Source organism: Acomys russatus, chromosome 22 (genome assembly GCF_903995435.1).
Source record: "Acomys russatus chromosome 22, mAcoRus1.1, whole genome shotgun sequence".
Classification (NCBI taxonomy): Eukaryota; Metazoa; Chordata; class Mammalia; order Rodentia; family Muridae; genus Acomys; species Acomys russatus.
The window spans coordinates 55,298,838-55,320,106 of record NC_067158.1 but is presented as its reverse complement, the minus strand read 5'-3'; the positions used below and the strand labels follow the sequence as shown (position 1 = coordinate 55,320,106).

The 21,269-nt window shown below is 44.3% G+C and overlaps 1 protein-coding gene across 1 annotated transcript in view; it reads right to left on the bottom strand.

Annotated features, from left to right (window-relative positions):
• Positions 1–21,269, bottom strand: part of Limch1 (LIM and calponin homology domains 1) — a 326,098-nt gene that overhangs the window by 24,746 nt on the left and 280,083 nt on the right. Inside the window, exons 12-17 of the mRNA XM_051165075.1 lie at positions 20,497–20,654; positions 19,936–20,344; positions 17,808–18,026; positions 5,718–5,811; positions 3,524–3,699; positions 1,366–1,471 (exon numbers count right to left, since the gene is read on the bottom strand). Coding sequence (XP_051021032.1) covers positions 1,366–1,471; positions 3,524–3,699; positions 5,718–5,811; positions 17,808–18,026; positions 19,936–20,344; positions 20,497–20,654 — 1,162 coding nt within the window. The remainder of the gene's footprint in view (positions 1–1,365; positions 1,472–3,523; positions 3,700–5,717; positions 5,812–17,807; positions 18,027–19,935; positions 20,345–20,496; positions 20,655–21,269) is intronic.

Here is a 21,269-nt window from a genome sequence, read left to right as displayed (position 1 = left end):
GCTACTGGATTTTATTTCTTAAATTATTCAATCTGGATAAAGCATGAAGTAACGTTCCTTAATTCAATAGCAATTTCTCAAAAACAGAATGCCTTGAGGAAAATATAAACATATGAGGCATCAAGACTAATTGATATGGTTTATATATTTATCCAAACTATAATTTTTATTTATATAGTTATAAAGTACTAGGAATGGAACACAATTACACTGTCTAAATATGTCCAATTGGTTGACCCAGTTGTGAGATTTTTATTTTCTTTTTTCTTTTCAGGACTCTTAAGTCAGAAAGTTTTGGGTCAAATGCTTTGGAGGTAGCACTGAATTTGCTTCCACATTAAGAGACTAACTACCATTAGTTTGCTACCAAATGCTCCTTGTTTTGTATATGGGCCCCCAAAGTGATGAACAGAAGTTAATAGAGACCAACTCAGATGGTATTAACCGTGCCCCTAAATAGCTGCCCACTCTTTAAAAGAGAAATGATAATAAGACATGAATAATGAAGTCAATACCATCCTCTCTGACAGATCAGATTTATAAATACACAGGCGAAAATGCCAACAAGGAGGCACACAGAGCATCTGGTCCTGCCTCCCACACTAACTGTTTCCAGTCTAGAGAACTTGCAGTTGGTGCAGACTTGGTCTGTCCACTTTGAGGAGTAACTCCAAGGATGGGAGGATGCTTGGAACATCATCTTCCCCAGTTCACATGCCTAAGGGTCTTTTGTGATGGTGTTGGGCGATGGTCTGATGTATGGTGTGGGCATCTGGGTTTCCCGTGAGGTTAAAGGGTGTGAAGTTAGGTTCTTAAAGAATAAAGGGTTGAGTTCGCAACCCATCGATGGTCCACAAAGGGGAAACCAGCACAACTTTAAGACCTTTACAGGCCCTCAACTCCGGTATTTCTAGATGCTGCCCCTTCCTACATTACACCAAATATTAAAATACGGCAAATACACAAAACACATTAGAATATGACCCAAGTATGTTATGTGTTAAATATATTAAAACACATCCTTACTGTGTTTGTGTGATTACACACATAATGAGGATGTATCTTTTAATGTTTCATGTATTTTTAAATTTTGAAAATATTAAATGTTCTTATGAAGAACGTTTTGAAAGAATAAAATTTGGCTGAGCAAGTGTGGTAATCCTTATGTACACTCTGGTGAGCAGCACAGCTAAAGGAACATCACAGGGAGGATGCAACTAGCTTCTCACAGGAAGCACATTTTACCACAGGGGGGCCCAGCAGACCATGGAGAGCTGAGAGGGCCCCACCCCCGCCCCACATACCCCACGCCCTCACACACACGCACGCACGCATGCGCGCGCACGTGCGCACAGGTACCCTTACCTTGAGAATTCAAATTTGGCAAATGCAGTTGATTGGTTTCAGGCATTTTGTCGAGAAGTGGAAACATCAAGGTTGCTTCCGGTTCTGGGGATTTTGGCTTTGCCACCTGGACCATAGCAACAGACATAAACGTCAGAAAGGCTGTTCAGCAATTAACCCACTGAATTTATAGCATGACTAGTTAAACAAATCAGTAAGCCTGAACATTTAATTTTACAATAGGTTTTTTCCCCTTCACTAATGACTTTTCACACTTTTCTGAACCATAGAGTGGTTGGTTTTTCTTAGAAACTAATGCAGTGATCTCCCTTTCTTCAGCCTCGGAAGACATTTGGAGCCTTCCCTCACTCCCTCCCTTCCTTCTTTTTTGGGTGGTGGTGCAGGATTTTACTATGCAGCTGTGGCTATGATTTGCTATGTAAATCCGGCTAGCCCCGAATTGTCCTCCTGGCTCTGCCTCCAGTGTGCTGAGATTAAAGGCATGTGCCACCCCTCCAGGCTTCAGTTCTGGGTGTTACACCCCACTGAACTTGTCAGAAAATGGTATGTCCCATAGAAGATTAAAATCATCTCTGATGTAAGGCTAAGCATTATAGTAATGCCACTTTTAAAGGACATTAATCTAAAGACAGAGCTCCACCCTCCCACGAAGTTATGCAGCACACAATATACTTTGCCTGTTGACAAAAAGGTATTGCCAAAAATAGCTGGCATCAAACAGTGCCACCACAGGGGTATCCTTAGGGACTTTTTGAGGCACATTAGATGACTTGTTCTTATGGTAAATAATTCTAATATTATAGATCTTAAAATTTCTTGTGTTTTGGATGTCCTCTGAGTGTCTTCACTCAGCGGGGATCAGGACAGATGCTGGGACTCACTATTAGACTCCGGGTGAGAGTGCCATGGGAGAATGGTGAGATACAAGGACCCAGGGGGTCCAGGAGCCCCACAGTAAGACCACCAAAGCTGGCAGATCTGGACCCAGGTGGGTACCAATCAACGACAACGCATGCAATAAACCTAGACCCCCTATTCAGCTCTAGCCAATGGACAGCACATTCTCCATGGTTGTGCAGAGAGGAGGGGACTGCCTCTGACATGAACTCTGGTGGCCCCTATTTGACTGCTTCCCCTTGGTGTGGAGGCCTGGGGGCACTCAGAGGAAGGGGAAGCAGGCTATCCAGATGAGACCTGATAGGCTGTGGTCATATGGTGGGGGAGGAGGTCCCCTTCTGTCACAGGCCTAGGGGAGGGGAACAGGGTGAAAGAGGGAGGAAGGGGGGAATGAGAAGATACAAGTGAGGGGTTAACTTAACTGATTTCATCTCTAGCTGTATCTGTGTTATCCATGTGTGACAGTGAGTGGATTCAGGCAATGCAATATTTATTTCTTATCTGTTACCCCTTTTTCATTCTATTTGTATACTTAACAAATGTGTTTATATATCCTATGGCATTTGATATATTCATGATGCAAATGTCTGCATTTCCCTTTGTTTCTCCATCACTCTGTGTACAGCGGTAGTTTGAATGAGGCTGGCCCCTATAGGCTCATACATTTGAACACTTCTTCTCTAGTTGATGGAATGGCTCTGGGAAGGATTAGGAGGTGTGTCATTTGGGGTGGGCTTTGGGGTTTCAAAAGCCCACGCCAGGTCGTCTGTCTGTCTGTCTGTCTGTCTGTCTGTGGCTCCTGCATGTAGATGAGATGTCAGCTCTCAGCTACTGATCCAGAATGATGCCAGCCGGCCTGATGCCGCACTTCCCACCATGATCATCATAGATGTCGGCCTGCCTGATGCCACACTTTCTGATGCCACACTTCCTGATGATGCCACACTTCCTACCATGATGATCATAGGCTCTCTGAAACTATAAGCAAGCCACCAATTAAATGCTTTTAAAAGTTGCCTTGGTTATGGTAAAGAGATAACAGTGTGTGTGTGTAATGTTTAACAGTGAACATGCAGTGTAGTTTTTAGAGAGAACTATAGATTAAATACATACATACATACACACACACACACATACATACACACATACACACACACACACACATTTATATATCAGGTGAGAAAGCCAGCCCTCCTGACTGCTGCTGCCCCAGAAGTTGTGTTAACCTCTGGTTTAACTCCTTGCCACATCATGATCTCACCTTCTGTGACAGCACTAACTCCACCTTCCCGCTCATCTCATCCTCTGGCTTCTTCCGGTCTGGGTCTTCGGGCACCTCGCTCTTCACCTGTGGGCTGGAGGCAAACTCCACAAAGGCCACCGTTGGGCTGCACCGAGTCACAGTTGTTGTAAAATGCTGTGGCTCTGCGGGGAGGTCTGGAAACAACGAGGAAAAAGGAAACCATACAAAGGACCGTCGTTTTCTTTCAAAGTCACAATGAACATTTTGTCAGAGTCCTCCCTCCTGATGACAAGCTGCCTCACGACATGACACAGGGCCAGAATGATGCCGGCCGGCCTGCCTGATGCCATACTTCCTCCCACCATGATGATCATAGATGTCGGCCTGCCTGATGCCACACTTCCTGATGCCACACTTCCCACCATGATGATCATAGATGTCGGCCTGCCTGATGCCACACTTCCTGGTGCCACACTTCCTACCATGATGATCATAGATGTCCAGGACAGCAGGATTCTCATCAAACTACCCTACTATGAGAGACCGTTCTTAACTGTCATGATGCACAGCCGAGTATCACAGAACACAAACAACAGAGTGTCCACAGGCCCGTCTGTTCTTGTGACCAGGTGACAAACTAACTCTTGTTGTCTTGTGTGCTACTGTGGCCCTCATGGCTACCCCCGGGGCCAGAGGCTGACACCACGCACCTCCTGCTACAGCTCGCACCTTATTTTTTGAGGAAGGATTTCTCACCGAAACTGCAGATCTCGCTCTCCAGGTAGCCTGGTTGGTCAGCAAGCCCCTGGGACCCACCTGTCTCTGCCCCTGTGCCCAGTGCTGGGGTTACAGACACGGTGCCTAGCATTTTGGGAAGGTGGTTGAGACCTATGGAGCCCTGGCTGTCCTGGACCCACTTTGTAGACCAGGCTGGCCTTGAACTCATAGCGATCCGCCTGCCTCTGCCTCCCGTATGCTGGGATTACAGGTGTGTGCCACCACGCCTGGCCGAGGTAGCCAGCTTTTTCATAGTTGTTGGAGATGCAAACCGAGGTCCTCAGGATCATGCAGCGAGCACTTAACCTATTGAGCCTTCTCCCCCAGCCGAAGACATTTTTTTAATTAAAAAAATTAATTTTATTAATTTATTCAGACTACAATTAAACTGTTATCCCATCACTTATATCCTCCCATTCCTCCCTCCCTCCCACTTTCACCCTATTCCCCTCCTCTAGGTTAAGACCGAGGGGGACCTCCTCCCCCTGTATATGGGCATAGGTATCAAGTCTCTTCTTGGTAGCCTGCTGTCCTTCCTCTGAGGGCCACCAGGCCTCTGCATCCAGGGGAGGTGGTCAAATATGGGGCACCAGAGTTCTTGTCAGAGTCAGTCCCCACTCTCCACATAACTGTGGAGAATGTCCTGTCCATTGGCTAGATCAGAGTAGGGGTTCAATGTTTACTACTTGTATTGTCCTTGGTTAGTGCAATAGTTTGAGCAGACCCTCCTGGGCCCCAATCCACCTGTCATGATGTTTTTCTTGTAGGTTTCTAGGACACTATGGGTCCTTCCTTCTATTTCCCCATCTCCTATATTTCTCTAACCTAGAGTCTCAGTAGGATGTCCTAACATCTATCCCAATCTCCTGGTAAGTGAAGACTTTCATGGGACATGCCTTTTGTGCTAGTGCCCAATTATAAGTGTGTATATACCATCTGAGTCTTTCTGCTTCTGGGTTAACTCACTCAGTATGATCATTTCTAGTCCCATCCAGTTGTCCACAAATTTTGGGATTTCCTTCTGGCGCTTTCTCAGAAAACTGGGAAAAGGGCTTCCTCAAGATCCAGCTATTCCACTCCTTGGAATATACCCACAAAATGCTCCAGCACACAAGGACATATGATCAACCATGCTCATAGCCAGAACATGGAAACAACCTAAATGTCCCTCTGTTGAGTGGATAAAGAAACTGTGGTACATTTACACTATGGAATACTACTATGGTGTTAAAGACGTCTCCTTTTTAAAACTACATTTTCTTAACTGGATTGTGTTAGGGACGGAGAGGCAGGCAGATGTAACACACCTGTGCCTCTAGGTGGCAGCACAACCACACAGAGCCCAACACTCTCCTTCAGTTTAGCAGGGCAAACTGGCATCTTTCCATCACAAGTTTCCAAGCTTTACCTGAGAACTGCATGCTCTGAAACAAACCTGCTGAGGCCAGCTCCACTTCCCGCATCCCCGACTTCTCGTCATGATTAAACTCCTCCTCTTGGCTGTTTGACTCAGTTTCATCGGAGACTGCCTGAAAAAGATTTATTTATTTTTTTTTAATCCCTTGAATGAACCAAACCCTTAAAAGTTCTGAAGAGCAAAGGGCTATTTCCTTAATAATAATTTCCAAGCCAACAAGGCGGGCTGCCCACAGAAACCGTCTTCTGCTTCCAAGCAGCTCCATGTAGCGTGTCTGCTCTGTCGGGCAGAGATGTTCATGAACAAGGAGGTACAGGCGCGCCCACTCGCCCCAGCCCTCGGGAGAGCATCCTTCTCACTGCTCCCCTCTTCTGCCACCAAATGTTACGAAGCAAAGTTACCACCCACTTCTTCCCGAGTCCCTTCAAGTTGGCTGTGGGTCCTATCGCCAGCAGAGAGGATTATGTTTTGACCTTTCAAAGATAGTGAACCTCTCATGTGGCTGTCCTGCGGACAGCTGCCCCTGGCTCCTAACACAGTGGATTTCCTCCGTTTTTTATGGTCATCTCTTCCTTTTGTTCTGACAGCTGGAAGGGCAGGCCTTCCTTCCCTTCTTCTTCCGCTAAGGCATCTCCTTGAGATGGAGAACATTGACTTGCCACACCACAGTCAAGTCCCCTCTGTCACAGCGGCGTGCCTCACTGCCGTCAGCTGTACGCTTTTATATTTGTAATAGTAAAAGGAAGAAAGACAGAAAGAAAGAGAGAAAGAAAGAAAGAAAAAGAAAAAGGATGGGCGTGGGTAGCTGAATGAATTACTTAGGACCCTAAAGGGAAGCACTGCATAGCTATTGAAAATAAGATATTGAGCAGGCAGGCTGGGGACATGCCTAGCATTATTCAGGAGGCCCTGCAAACAAACACACAAAGCCTGATTACAGCAGTAATGCGTGAAAATTATTGCTATTCAATGTGAAGTTAAAACAGTTAAGGTATATATATGTGTGTATGTGTGTATGTGTGTGTGTGTCTACATATGCAAGATTGCATATATACTTATGTACCTATTAATACATATATTAAAATATACAATGTGCACACATTTGTACATATACATATGTATGTATATACAGATATATACATATTTATGCCATATATATGTGGCATTAAAGCAAAAGAGGACTAAGTAGCAGGCCACTGGAGGTGGGGAGGAGCAGTGGCAGATGGCACAGGAGAGGGCAAATATGAGCAATGTACAGTGTAAGAATGTCACAGCGGAGGCCATTATTTTATGGTAACTAAAACAACAAAACTAGAAACACACGACCCCAAGTGGATAGAAAATGTTAACAGTGCTTACTTTTAAAATGTGTTTACATTTGGGGATGATTTTTCCATTTCTTTATATATGCTTTTTTGTTTGTTTTGTTTTTGTTTTTCGAGACAGGATCTCTCTGTGTAGCCTTGGCTGTCCTGGACTCGCTTTGTAGACCAGGCTGGTCTTGAACTCACAGCAATCCACCTGCCTCTGCCTCCCGAGTGCTAGGGTTAAAGGCATGTGCCACCATGCCTGGCTATATATGCTTTTATGTATTATAAACGCATTACGATCAGAAAACAATTGGTTTTGTTTTACATTATCTTTATGGGGAACTGACTCTAGACTTAAGCCTGAAATTTTCCTCCTCTTATCTTAGTTGCTCAATAAAAATATGTGAAAGGTTAAACTAAATATATCTGGAAAACCTGTGCCAGAGGGAGTCAGCCAATGACTCTGTGGGTTTTTTTTTTTTAAGTAGAATTTGTATGTAAAAGACTAAAGTTGAATTTTTAGTGTGTATAAAACATTTTATAAACTTTAAAATATTTTGAGATAAAAGCTAATATTGGTTTTCAGATAAGGAATTATTAAATATTTCATAAAATACCTCCAAGGAGAAAACCAACTCCCTCAAGTTGTCCTCTGACACCCACAGGCACACTCTGGCATGCATGTGCCCTCATACATACATACACATATACGTGTGTGTGTGTGTGTGTGTGTGTGTATGCAAAATAAATAAATGTAAAGCTTTTAATAAATAATAATAACAAAAGAATTTTAAGCCCAAACTTTTCAAGCTTCTAAAAGATTTTACAATAGTATCTAGTAGAAAAGTGTGATTTTCTTTTGGAGGGTGGGGTACTGTAAGCTGCTATAATTAGACTGGAGTTTTCTAATGATGGATAATCACATATCAAGTTGCAAAGAGCACAATATCAAGGCAGAGATTCACTTTTCTTTCATTTTCAGCACTGAAGACTCAACAGAGCTTCCCATATGCAAGCCAAAGCCTCCACCACTGAGCCTCACTCTGCTCCTAAGCCTTTCCTACTATTTAATCCAGGGTCTTGCTAATTTGCTGGGGCCATCTTTGAACTCACTCTGTAGCCAGAAAGATCCTGCAATCCTCCTGCCTCAGCCTCTCTAACAGTTGAGACTTTAGGTTTATGCCTTGAGGCCACGCCAGTTGTCTTGAGTGCCCATAATCTCAGCCACTGCAGACACTGAGGCAGGGTCACAGGTTCAAGCCCTGCCTAAGCTAATTAGTGAACCCCTATTACAAGTGAAAGTGAAAAGGCCACGGGTTAGACAAATGGTAGAAATGCTCGCACAGCATGCGCCAGGCTCTGGGTTTGGTCCTGAGTGTTCCAAACAACAAAGAAACATTCTCTAAACCCACTGCCAGTAAGAAAAATACACAGAAAATAACCATCACATTGATCTTATTTAATGGATATTTAATATTCTTAATCAAATGCTTTATGATGCTAATATATAAAATACTGGCAGGACTACTGATTCTTAGCTTCCTTCTCCAATGTGAAGAAATTACAGAAAACTATCTAAGGCTGGAAAACAAATCTGCAGGTAAATACGGATGAACGAGCCCCCTGAGAACACTCACGTGTCCAGTTACTAGGACAGAGAGACCGCAAACAGGGCCCGGATCCTATAGATGAACAAGGAAATGAACGTATTTTATGCAATCCAAGATGCCATCCAGTTCAAGCTGTGTTATTTTAGGCATTACTATGAAAGAAAACACACTGCTCAATATGACACACGATGGATTGTAGGGGTGGTTTTGATTTGCAGATGTTAAAACGTGGAAAGTGTGCCGCTCGGACTCTGTGGAATAAGAGCATTCCTGAAGCCCGCTTGACATAAGGCACACAGGACAGGATCCGCCGGCATTAACTACTTTACCCAGGATTATGTAACCAGCACGTCGTGTCTTAGTAATATTTCAGTTAGGCATGACTGACAGACATCTACCTCTGAGAAGTCTCCGATGGCTAAGGTGTTTCTATACAGCCCGCCCTGGGATGATGGTTAAGAGCTGACATCCTGGTATTTGGTATGGTTCAATAACGGCTGTACCTCAGTATGTACCCCATTTATAGGTGCTGAAGGCAGCAGCATCCACACAGTTCCTTTTGCACAGGCTCAAAGTAAGCGGCTTGCCGGGGTCGCATGGCCAGCTGGCAGGAGAGGCTGTCGTCTGGCCTTAGAGTCACTCTTAACCTTTGGCCTTAGAGTCACTCTTAACTTTTGGTGGTCTCTCAGTCATTAGAGGTTCTGGTCCATAAGCAGTGACTAGGTACCCAACACTTTGAGGTTCACTGTAGTAGAAACAACGTAAACTGCCATTTCTATCCCCCTCTTTCCTCTACCTCCCATTATTCAGCAAAAGGTTAGAACTTGCTAGAACCCTTCAGGGCAGGGAGCAGTTCAGTCAGCTCCACTTCCCAGAGCAGCCAAGACCATACTGTCTCCAACCAGCAAGGCAACCCTGGGTTCAGAGTGGCAAGGGCGGAAAACAAGCGATTTCCTAAAATCAATGCATTATCTATGCGACCCGTGTTCAAAATTAAATACATATTGTTCGCTCAAGTCAAGTTACTGCTAGCAAAATACTCAGGGAAAATTGAGAGAGAGAGAGAGAGAGAGAGAGAGAGAGAGAGAGAGAGAGAGAGAGAGAGAGAAGGCTGTAACTCAAAATTTAAAACTCTATATGCACCAAGAAAAAGAAAAGGCTAGTTTTGAGCTATTTTTAAAAATGAGCTTCATAGTGGTAAAGTAACAGGCACCCTACATTTTTGTACAAAGTTTTCTGAGTTCTGCAATACACAAAGACCACCTGTAATCAAGGGCAATTCCCTAAGCTGGTTTAGTTAACTCGAGTCTGGCTTCTCCCTCCTGAAAGCTGGTTACTTCTGTACTGATGGCATCACAACCAAGGAAGTGCGCTCAAAGCTGGCAGTCTGAAGGAGTCCTGACGCAATCGCAGGTCTGCTTCTAAAATACAGCCCTGCTGGCAGATGCGCCTTCTGACGTGGGCTTTCCTGTAGCTACAGCTTGGAAGAGAGGTGGTCCTCCCTCCTACTGTAACACTTTCTCAAGGCTGAAAACAAACAAAAACGAGAGGGGTTTGCTTGCAACCAAGCCAGGAGTTGGCTTCCCCTTAACCAACAACTAACTCAGTGCAAACCAGCTCCGCTGCCCAGCTCTGCCCACGGCCACAGGCCGGAGGTGGCAGATCCCTGGCTTCAGAATCCCATGGTTTAGTCGCAAACTACCTGGTTCCCAGCTGTGTCTCTGGACTGCAGCCTTGTCAGCCTGGCAGAGGGCAATGGCAGGTGGACGGCCACCACAGGGCACGAGGGTAAGGCTCAAGCGCCAGCTCAGGGTTTGACCTCTACAGTTAAAATGGTGACATCCATGGACCTTCCTGAGAGACTGTTCTGGGATGATGAGAGATTTTATTGGCTCCAGTCTCGAATAACTGGACGCAAGCCTGGAAAACCAGTGTATTCCCGTCCTGGCACTGCGGTCCAGTGCCACATATGCTATGCATGTGACTCCCCTTTTCCTTTTAGGCCCTTAAGATGCTGTCACCACTGGGAGGAGAGGAAGCAAGACAGGGGGTCAGCTTCTCTAGGCCTTAAATACTACATACACGTGTGCATCTATATTATGATTTTCAAAACCATTGAAGATGAGCTGGGTTTTATTCACTTCCTCTGAGTCCTGTCTTCTTTAAATTGCTACAAGTTCCTATATAAAAACATAGGCTAATACTTAATAGAATTTCAAAAGCATTACTCTACCAACCTTAAGATTACTTCTGGCTGGGGAAAATCACTTTCTAAAGAAATGCCTGTTCAAACAAGTCCTTCATTTGCTTGGTTAGAGTAACTCCTAGATATTTTATATTGCTTGTGGCTAAAGTGAAGGGGGTAGATTTCCTAATTCCTTCCTCTGTATGATTGTCATTTGCATATAAGGCTACTTATTTTTTTGAGTTAATTTTGTATCCAGCCAGTTTTCTGACCGTGTTTGTCATCTGTAGGAGTTTTCTGGTGGAATTTTGAGGGTCACTTACGTACACCATCATATCATCTGCAAATAGGGATAATTTGACTTCTTACTTTCCCATTTAGATCCCCTTGATCTTCTTGTGTTGTCTTATTGCTCTGGCTAGGACTTTAAGAACTATATTGAAGAGATATGGAGAAAGTGGGCAGCCTTGTCTGGTCCCTGATTTTAGAGGAATTTTCTTGAGCATCTCACCATTTAATTTGATGTTGGCTATTGGCTTGCTGTATATAGCCTTTATTATGTTTAGGAATGTGCCTTGTATCCCCGATCTCTCCAACACTTTAAACATGAATGGGTGTTGGATTTCTGTCAAAGCTTTTTCTGCATCTAAGGAGATGATCATGTGGTTTTTTTTCTTTAGTTTGTATATATGGTGGATTACATTGATGGATTTCCGTATATTAAACCATCCCTGCATGCCTGGAATGAAGCCTACCTGGTCATGATGAATGATATCTTTGATATGGTCTTGTATTCGTTTTGCGAGTATTTTATTGAGTATCTTTGTGTCTATGTTCATAAGGGAACACTCCTTCATTGCTGGTGGGAATGCAAACTAGTACAACCACTTTGGAAATCTATCTGGTGCTATCTCAGAAAACTGGGAATAGGGCTTCCTTAAGACCCAGCTATTCCACTCCTCGGAATATACCCAGAAGATGCTCCAGCACACAATAAGAAAATTTGCTCAACCATGTTCATAGCAGCCTTATTCATAATAGCCAGAACATAGAAACAGCCTAAGTGTCCCTCAGTAGAAGAATGGATAAAGAAACTGTGGTACATTTACACTATGGAATACTACTCAGCTATTAAAAACAAGGAATTCCCGAAATTTGTGGACAAATGGATTGAACTAGAAATGATCATAAATGAGTGACTTAACCCAGAAGCAGAAAGAGTCAAATGGTATATACTCACTTATATCTGGACACTAGTCCAAGAGATATGTCCCATGAAAGTCTTCACTTATCAGGAAAGTGGGACAGAGGGGAGGACATCCTATTGGGACTTTAGGTGAGAGAAACATGGGAGAATGGGGAAATAGAAGGATCCAGAGGGTCCTAGAAGGCTACAAGAAGAACATCATGATGGGCGGATCTGGGCCCCGGGGTCCTGCTCAAACTATGGCACCAACCAAGGACAATACGTGCAGTAAACATCCAACCCCTACCCAGATCTAGCCAATGGACAGGACATTCTCCACAGTTGAGAGGAGAGTGGGGACTGACTTTCACACGAACTTTGGTGCCCTATATTTGACCACGTCCCCTGGATGGGGAGTCCTGGTGGCACTCAGAGGAAGGACAGCAGGCTACCAAGAAGAGACTTGATACCCTATGAGCATATACAGGGGGAAAAGGTCCCCCTTAGGAACAGTCATAGGGGAGGGGAGTAAGGGGAAAGTGGGAGGGTGGGAGGAATGGGAGGATACAAGGGATGGGATAACCATTGAGATGTAATATGAATAAATTAATAATAAAATAATAAATGGCTGTTGACATTTGACATCCGAATGGAATCCGCAGTTGGTGCGAACTGTAAGGCAAACGGCGCCTACTCAGATGCCTTTGCCCTGCTCTCACCACAAAGCAGACAGGAGCAAGAAAGATCTGATTGTTCCCCGGGATCAGAAAACAGAAGGAACATGCTGATTTTCTTTTCTTTTTCTTTTTCTTTCTTTCTTTCTTTTTTTTTTTTTTTTTTTAGAGAAAGGCCTCAAGTTTTTTTGAGACAGGGGAAAAACAGACCCATCTCATTGCTCAGTTTGAGAAAAGCTCATGGAGTGATTGAGATATCCAGGGGCTGAGTTTGGCTCAACCCAGAAGAACTGCCACCAACCACCGGGGCTCCAGCATTTGGGATGGGTGGCTGTGTGTGAAAGATCTAGCTGGTCAGCCTTCATGAAATGGAGTGATAGAGGGGGTGACACTGTGTTTGGAGAGTGGAATCTTGGGAGCCCAAGTGGTAGAAGTGAGTCAAGACTGGGGAACACTACAAAGGAAACAAAATGAGCCAGAGGAAGAATTAAGAGTGATGGAATCTTCTAGAAAGAACTGTTCACATGTTCACATGATTTTTAGAGGGTGATATGAGCAGCTGGAAGGTGACAAGGAATTCATCTCATGTATATAAAACTCACATCTGCTCAAAATGGTAATTTTCATGATCTTATGTAAATTCCCCAAATATTTATCTCTCTCTGGATTTTGGGTTTCTGGGAGAGAAAATACTACCTTACCTTCCATTTGTTGTATGGTAATATAAAAAAAAAATAAAGGCACCCATGGTCTGCAAGTCACCTTGACGTCATGCTAAGTGCTTGGGCAGGTGTGCATTCTACATATGCACTTACTAGCATAGGTAACAGTAGCCCATTAATTCACTTCTATATATACACTGAGGTCACTTAAACATGTCCAGGTGCAGTTTGGCCTAGTGTGTGGCTTTCTTGAGGTAATTTAGGAAAGGATTATTTTCAGACCACCAAGCAGAGAAGAGATTCGAATGCAAGCATAACTGACAAAACCCACCACCACCATGGAGAGAACTTGGAAGGAGACTACATTAGTTGTTTCTCTCATGATAAAAATACATGGTAAAAGCAACGTAGAGAAGGGAGGGTTTTTTTTGGCTCACAGTTCGAAGAGACACAGTCCACCACTGTAGGGGAGTCATGACAGCAGAGTGTGAGGCAGCTGGTCACATTGCTGATGCACAGCTCCCTTGCTCCTTTCAAGTCAGTCTGGGATCTCAGGCTATTCAATGGCGCCATCCACGTTCAGAGTCTCCCCACCCCAGCTAACCCAATCTAGACATGCGCGTAGGCTTGTCTCCTGTGTTAGGACCTATCAGGCTGACAGTCAATACTGAGCACGCCTTTCAATAAATAGGCTATGGACATAGGCTAGGTTAATGCCAGGTTAGGGAGAGTTCTAAATCCCTTCCCCATCCTGAGGTCTCGGAACTGCCATATGTGCTGCTGTGACAGGATCTTCTAGCTGAAGCTGGAAATTTAAAATTATAAAGTGTCAGGTTTTTATTGGGCTTCTGACAGAGATACAGAAATAAACCCTGAGAGACCTCACAAATAACAGGGAGGGAGGGGAGCAGATCCCTCTGTGTGGAAGAGGACAGCACCTAGTCCGCAGCATCACCTGGGGTCCTCCCACTTTAGTGTCCCCACTACCCAGAACAGCTGTCTCTTCCCTCCAATTCAATGCAACACCCATATCCGGTCTGTACTGCTCTATCCTCTTCCACCGTACATTCCTCGTTCCCCTGGGGTCCTTAGTCTATAACCTAGCGGTTAGTACATATGGCTTGATATACTTTTCTAGTTCATTTACGAAGACTCTTTTTTTTTAATCTCAGGAAGTTGTCTTCTCTTTTTCTAGTGTAAACACTGGGGCACACCTCACTCACTCCTGGTCTTGTAGAACAGCCTACCAGGAAGGTCTGGAATGGGATGGTCTAGATAGACACAGCCCAGGTGTCATGACAGATCCAAATTCACTTTCAATCATCTATTTATAAAAGAAGAGAATTATGGTCCCAATCGCATCCAATGAGGAAGATGAGGTAGGAGGTGACATGTCGTCATAAAAAGTGCCCATAGCAGCCCAGCAGGCTGACGTTCCCACTTGAGAGCATCCAGCGGGACCATCACTGCCTCCCTTCCCATGTGGCTCACCTCACAATGCTGAGCCACACTCCTGCCCTTTGCACAGTTCCAACTTGTCCTAAAGCAACTGTGACATTTTACTGGTGGGTGAGGCTACTCCTCTGTGGAGAGTGTCTCATTTGAGGACACAGTTTAGGAAGAAAGGCACTATTTAAAGAGAAAGACACTATTCTTTTGACAGCTCCCCCCCCCCCACACACATTTGGGAAAATGAATCAGAAACAGAAAAGTCAAGTCCAACCCAGTACGAATCCTTGGGAGGCTTGGAAGCACAGCACCCTGATTTGAGACAGCCACGAGGTCAGTTCACCCTGGTCTTCCAATATGAATATAACAGCTTGCTTTTTTTTTTTTTGAATAACAGAGGAGGAAGTAAAATAAGGATTAAGATGCCTGAAAAACTGATTCGTCGTTTAAAAAAAAGCTATTATTTATGTATTTCCAGATGAAGTTTCACTCTGTTTCCCTAGCTGACTAGGAACTCACGTTGTGGGTTAGGCTGGCCTCAAACTTGCAACAACGCTCCCGAATAAGCCCCCCAAATACTGTGACACAGGCCTGATCCATATGCCTGTGAGGGGGAGAGTCCTTTCAGATGTGTCTGGGATAACACGCGTGAGTGAAAAGGTTTAGAATCTTAAGTAGCCAGGGTAAGTGAAGAGCTTTCTATTGATGAGGGAAAGTTCCACATAGCATGGCTAACGACTTTACACACACACACACACACACACACACGCACGCACGCACGCACGCACGCACGCACATGCACACACACAGAGAGAGAGTTGGAAAAGGAGGAAGGTAGATAGATAGATAGATATGTAAATAGACATACATAGATGATAGTTGATAGATAGATCCATTCAGAAAATAATGGAATAACTCCTATCAAAATTTAAGAGTGTACAGTACTAGAGACCAGAGCATAAATGCCTCCCTCTGTTTGCAGCACTCAAGTTTACTTAACCAGAAATTATCCCTAACTAGGAAAGAATTATACAAGAGAAAGAACCTCCCAGCTTGCCCATGCATTCGGACCTGTACTCCAAGGCTGCCTAGCATCACGCTGGCTATGCGGAGAAAGGCCATAAAGTTGCTGTTCCTTTGGAGTTCGCCTTATGGGAACATACAGACTTCTGAAGTAACATGATTTATTACATATCATGTATGCTGCTTCTCTTAAATTAAGTCACTTTAGTAGGTATGTAATCCCTTCGGAATGATGGGAATCCAGAAAATGCTCCCGAGGAGCTTGGGTGGGGAAGCAGAGTCGCATAAGTTCCCAGAAAAGCAAGCCCAGCCCCACAGTGCCTAACTATTTGGGGGTTTCTAGTTTAAGGGTAAGAACAGAAGCGAATGTTTATCTCACTAGGTAAGATCTTCCCTCCTAGTGCAGAACTCAGTATTCCCACCCTGCCGCTTTGTGAGGCAGCCCCGCCCCCTTTACAGGAACCGGAAGTAGAATTACGGTCCAGAGGTGGGACTGAGGATGCACCTGGGTCACAACACTGGTGAAGAAATGACTCTGGTCTTTTCTCTCATCTAAGTCTCTTCACAGAGCATGGGGGCTGTGGGAAGAATGGTGACCTATCAACGGCTCTGGGAAGAATGTATTCTCCAAAAGACAAGTTGCTGAGTAAGGGCAGGAACTTCCGGTCCGGCATGTGAGTTTGGCGAGCGGGCACCTCACGCTCAGTAAAGGAAACAGGAAGCAGGTTTACCTCTAGACCAAATCTTTGAGGACATGAAGTAGAAACCTCAACAATTTTTCCGTCCATGGACTATAACACAAACCCAAGTGCTAGAAATGAGTGCAGGAGGATGCTGGTTGCTAGTGAGGGAAGCATGTGCCCCAAGCCCAGGCTGTACCTTTGTGGGTGACAGACAGCTTTGGTTGGATAAGCAAAACTAGTCTGAGCCTTTCTGGTGAGAGATCCGTGAAAGTGTAATTCTCCTGATGACACGACATACTCCAAGATGGTGAACCTTACACCATTTTGAGTTCTCACGTCCAGTGTTTTTAAATTACCTTACCATTTTTGGCTTACTCACAGAAATGCTGGCCCACTGCCTTAAATGAGTTTGAATTTAAAAGTTTAAGCTAATTAAAAAGCAATCATATTTTTAATAAATTCTTGTTTTGTAACTAATAAAACCATATATATATGTACATAGGTAGGTAGACAGAAGATAGAAAATAGATATAGCTGGATGATAGACAGATAGACAGACAGACAGACAGATAGACAATAGATACGTATTATCAAAGATAAAAATCAGGTTGACAGTACCACTCATCTCATTTTGAGACAGGGTCTCACTATGGAGCTCGGGTTGATCTTAGCACCCTCCTGTCTCAACTTTTTAAGTGCTGGCATTACAGGTGTGTACCGCCACACCCAGCCTGGCACCAGATTTTTTCAAGTTATATTAACTAGTCTAATGCTGTCTTTAGCAAATAAGAGAAAAAGGATGACTTAAAAGATATTTGTTTTTTCTATAATAAGAGACCAATAATATGAAGAAAATTAATTTATTGTTATTAAATTATATTATCTTTAATTATAGTCTATTGCTATGAACTTTGTTGTGTCTCCTTAGGGCCTTCTAATATGATCTTATCTGGACATGGGGTTATTTCAGGTGAACTTAGGTAAGGTTAGTAGAGTAGGCATCCAGCCATACTGATAGCCATATAAACAGGAAACTTGGGCACAGACACATGCATTAGGGAGGAGCACTGGGGAGAAGAAGGAAGAGGTTAGGGTGACATGTCTACATGCCTTGGGCAGTCAGGACTGCCACTGCCCACAGAAGGGGGTAAACCCTGGTAACACCTGGGCTTTGGACTTTTATCCACTAGGATAAGACAATGTCTGTTGTTGAAGCCTTGTCGTTCACAGTACCAACTTAGATATTCAAGGAGAAAGAAACAAACACAGCCATGACCTACTTATTCTAGAGACAGAATTATCCCAAGGGACAAGGCTGCTTCTTACTGTCAGCTCCTGTGCGGCGGAATTTGGCTTCTTGATGTTGATCTCAACGCTGTTGCTGCCTTGCTTCACTTTCACAGAAGAGCCGTGAACTGTGGCCACGCCTTCAAACATCTGGGACTTGGTGAAGGGCGGGCCAGATGCCACTGTGGGTCCCTCTTTTTCCTTTTCTTCCTCGTCTCCATGGGCCATTTCTCCATTCATGCTGACTTTCCCATCTACCTGTAAAAGCCAGGGTGAACAAGAAGATGCTAGTCCAGAACCAAAGAACATAACCCAACACATACCCCAAGTTGCCTTAACGAATTCCCAGTGCATAGCCCTATCCCAAAAGGGAATCAGGTCTCTCTATTGCCTTCGTGGGTTCTAGAAGTCCATCTCAGTCAACGCCATCTGTAAGGGCTTCTCTTTGAGGCTGTTGGCCACTCCACAATGTATTTGGGTTAAGTTGTTATGGCAATTCAACAACTTGAATTTTATTTTTTTCTGGTTAACATATAAATGAGGTGGGACCCTCCTCTGATCAGGAACATTTTAAATGTTATCTTGTGGTGGAAGATGGGGTGGTTTTTGTAAAGCTATCATGGAGGGCAAGGATTTGAATGCTATGGAATATTACAATAATTCTCATTTTCTATTTAATTTTATAATTCTATTTTTTTAATAGGGGAAAAAGTCTATGCTCATTAAACTTTTTTTTCTTTATATTCCATATTTAGAGGAGCCAGCAAGAGCGAGAAGGAGAGGATGGGCCCACCTGGGCTAAGGAAAGGCAAACAAAAACCGCCTTCCTGATGTCTGAGGCTGATTATCTGTGGTGAGATGACCTATGATCTGATGCTGACTCTACCACTGAGCACCTGTGCAACCTCACAAGTTTCTGACTCTGTGTGCGAAAACACAACTGTAAATATAGCCTATCCTCCTCCATAGTGGTGTGGTGGGGTTCCACGACCAAAGCTTAGGACTTGCACAACAGCTCATGCACTACTGGTCCTTCTTAGCAGGTGTGCTAAAATCTTTTGGAAGCAACAACAGAAGGCTGGGTATATACGTGTGTGTGTGTGTGTGTGTGCGTGTGCGCACATGTGCGTGCACACACACACACACACACACACAAATCTTCAACTTCTGTTGAATCTCAGGAAGAATTCATTTCTTCACTTTTGCTGAATGCCTGCCGCGTCCTGGGTGCCTATGCCAGGCGCTTAGGATGGACCCACGAAGAATAAAGATACAGTTTCGACCTTGTAAGGGACAAACATTTTAATTCCATTTGGATGAAACAGCCAGACATTCATCCTTTTTGCTAGGAAAACTTAAGGTACAGATATATTTGGATACTTAGATTTATTTAAACATAAGTTAAAAGGTAGATTTGGGGTCTCTGAAGTCCAAGAATGACGGTCCCCTCCACCCACTGCTTAGCTGAGTTATGCAAACTTCTTGACAGTCCTAATGGCGGCAACTCCTAGTGATGAACTCTACTTTGTCATCTGTCACAAAACTCACAAAGTGTGCAAGGACAATATGAACTGATCACTCTTTAGAGTTGAAGATACAGGCCAAATGCCCCACCACCACATGATATCAGAGGGTGCTGGGATATGACCAAGTGAAAATGTGGTTGCCAAAGGGTTTTTGGTTCTCAAAAACGATCCCATGACTCTGCAGTAATACAGCCCAGTTTTCTGCTCAAGAAAAACCCAGATGCTATCATGTGTCTCATGGGTTATTTTTCCCAACTGTAGCAACTCTTTGGATATAGTGTCTATTTCTTCCTGTAAGATATAGCTTAAACTATAGGCAAATACAGTTTGAGTTTGCGATGCACTCGCAATGACTACAGATATGGAGTATTGCTAATTAGCAATTATTTACACTACTCTAAGAGAGACCATTCTATCAAACCAGGAAACTGATGACTTGTCAATTACAGTGAGTCTACTAAGAGCAACAATAGAACTGAGAGCAACACTCACCCTTAGGTATCTATCTGCAAACAAAATCTCCAGAAATAAGTATAGTACTGTTAACCATAGATGTGTTTGGCTTTTGTTTGACAAAAGGCTTCTTTCCGCAAACTACCCAGAGTTCGGTTTCCATTTTCCTCTCAAAGAACTCATCCTACCTTAAAAGTCTTCAGAACCTCTTGAGAGTTTCTGGGCTGGGAGTAAGGCTTGGGTGTCAGCATAGGCACTGCATTGGGAGTGATGGTTTTGCTTGGAGACCCACTGCCTGCTGCTACGCTGGTCTCTGGGACACCGGTACGAGCAATGGTGGTTTCCACTGTGGCAGTGAACTTGGGTGGAGGCAGTGACTGCTGCCGCAAGTACTTCATGGGGCTGGGTTCATTTGGGAAGGAGGATAAGTTTGGCTCTGTTGAATGGCTTCTTTCCAGAATTTTTGGCATCTCCAAGCGTTCAAGCACAGCCTCACTGATGGTGAACCTCTCGATGTACTGCTGGAGGATGCCCTCTGCCTCCTCCTGTGACCGCGCGTTCTTATACGCCTCGTGCAGCTCCCTCTCTCTCCGCTCTCTGCAGGATGGGGCGCGAGAAGAAGAGAAATAAATAGCTAAATAATTGCAAATAGAATAAAGCAAACTGTAAGCAGCAGCGCTGGAGCTTTGTTGCCGGCTTAGAAACAGCATGCCTAGATACTCCTGCGCGCTAACAGCAGAGACACCCACTTCTCTTGGACAATCTCTCTGTAAGTTTTGATGCTTTTCCTTCGTTCACTTGCGCCATCTTCGCCAGACATCAACTTCTCCATTTTTTTCCTTTCTTCCTCTTTCTTGATTAAGTCCTGAGAAGCACTTCTTCTACGGCTCTTCCAGCGAGCCAGGTCCTGTGGGGGGGGAGGGGGAGAGACAGACATACCAGCTTCTTCCTCAGCCCGCACAGATGCCCCCTTCTGTGTGACTCATGGATCTGTGAGGGCTAAGGCACTATGCCGGGGCACTTCCATGCAATCCTATGAAGGTCTGGTTGGAACAAGGGTGCCAGCGTGCACACTACCCTTAGCAGGGCAGCGATTTATTGAAACACTGTTTGGGGAAACTGAGAGAACCGTCTTACAAGGTAATCATAGAAAACTTCATTTTTGCCTATTTCCAACTCTGCATTGGAAAGAGATATTTTGGCAGCATGGTAGGGATTCATATACAGTTTTCTCTTGCATGGGAGGAAAGGCAGAAAAAAGTGTGGTTTTGGAGTTGAGTCTCACAGATCCACCAATTGTATACGTGTGAATTCCTCTGATCCTCAGGAGAGCAGCAAGAGCACCGAGGGGGCTTCTGGGCCAGCGGGGTGAGTGGGAGCGGTGGGAATAGCCCAGCTCCATTTTGCTCACACATTGTCTGTGTTTCTTAAGCTCTCGGAAATTATTTTTTATCTTCTCTAAAACTGGGATGGTTGTTCCAACGTTGACTTCAAGTCTTGGGGTTAACCGTGACAACACACT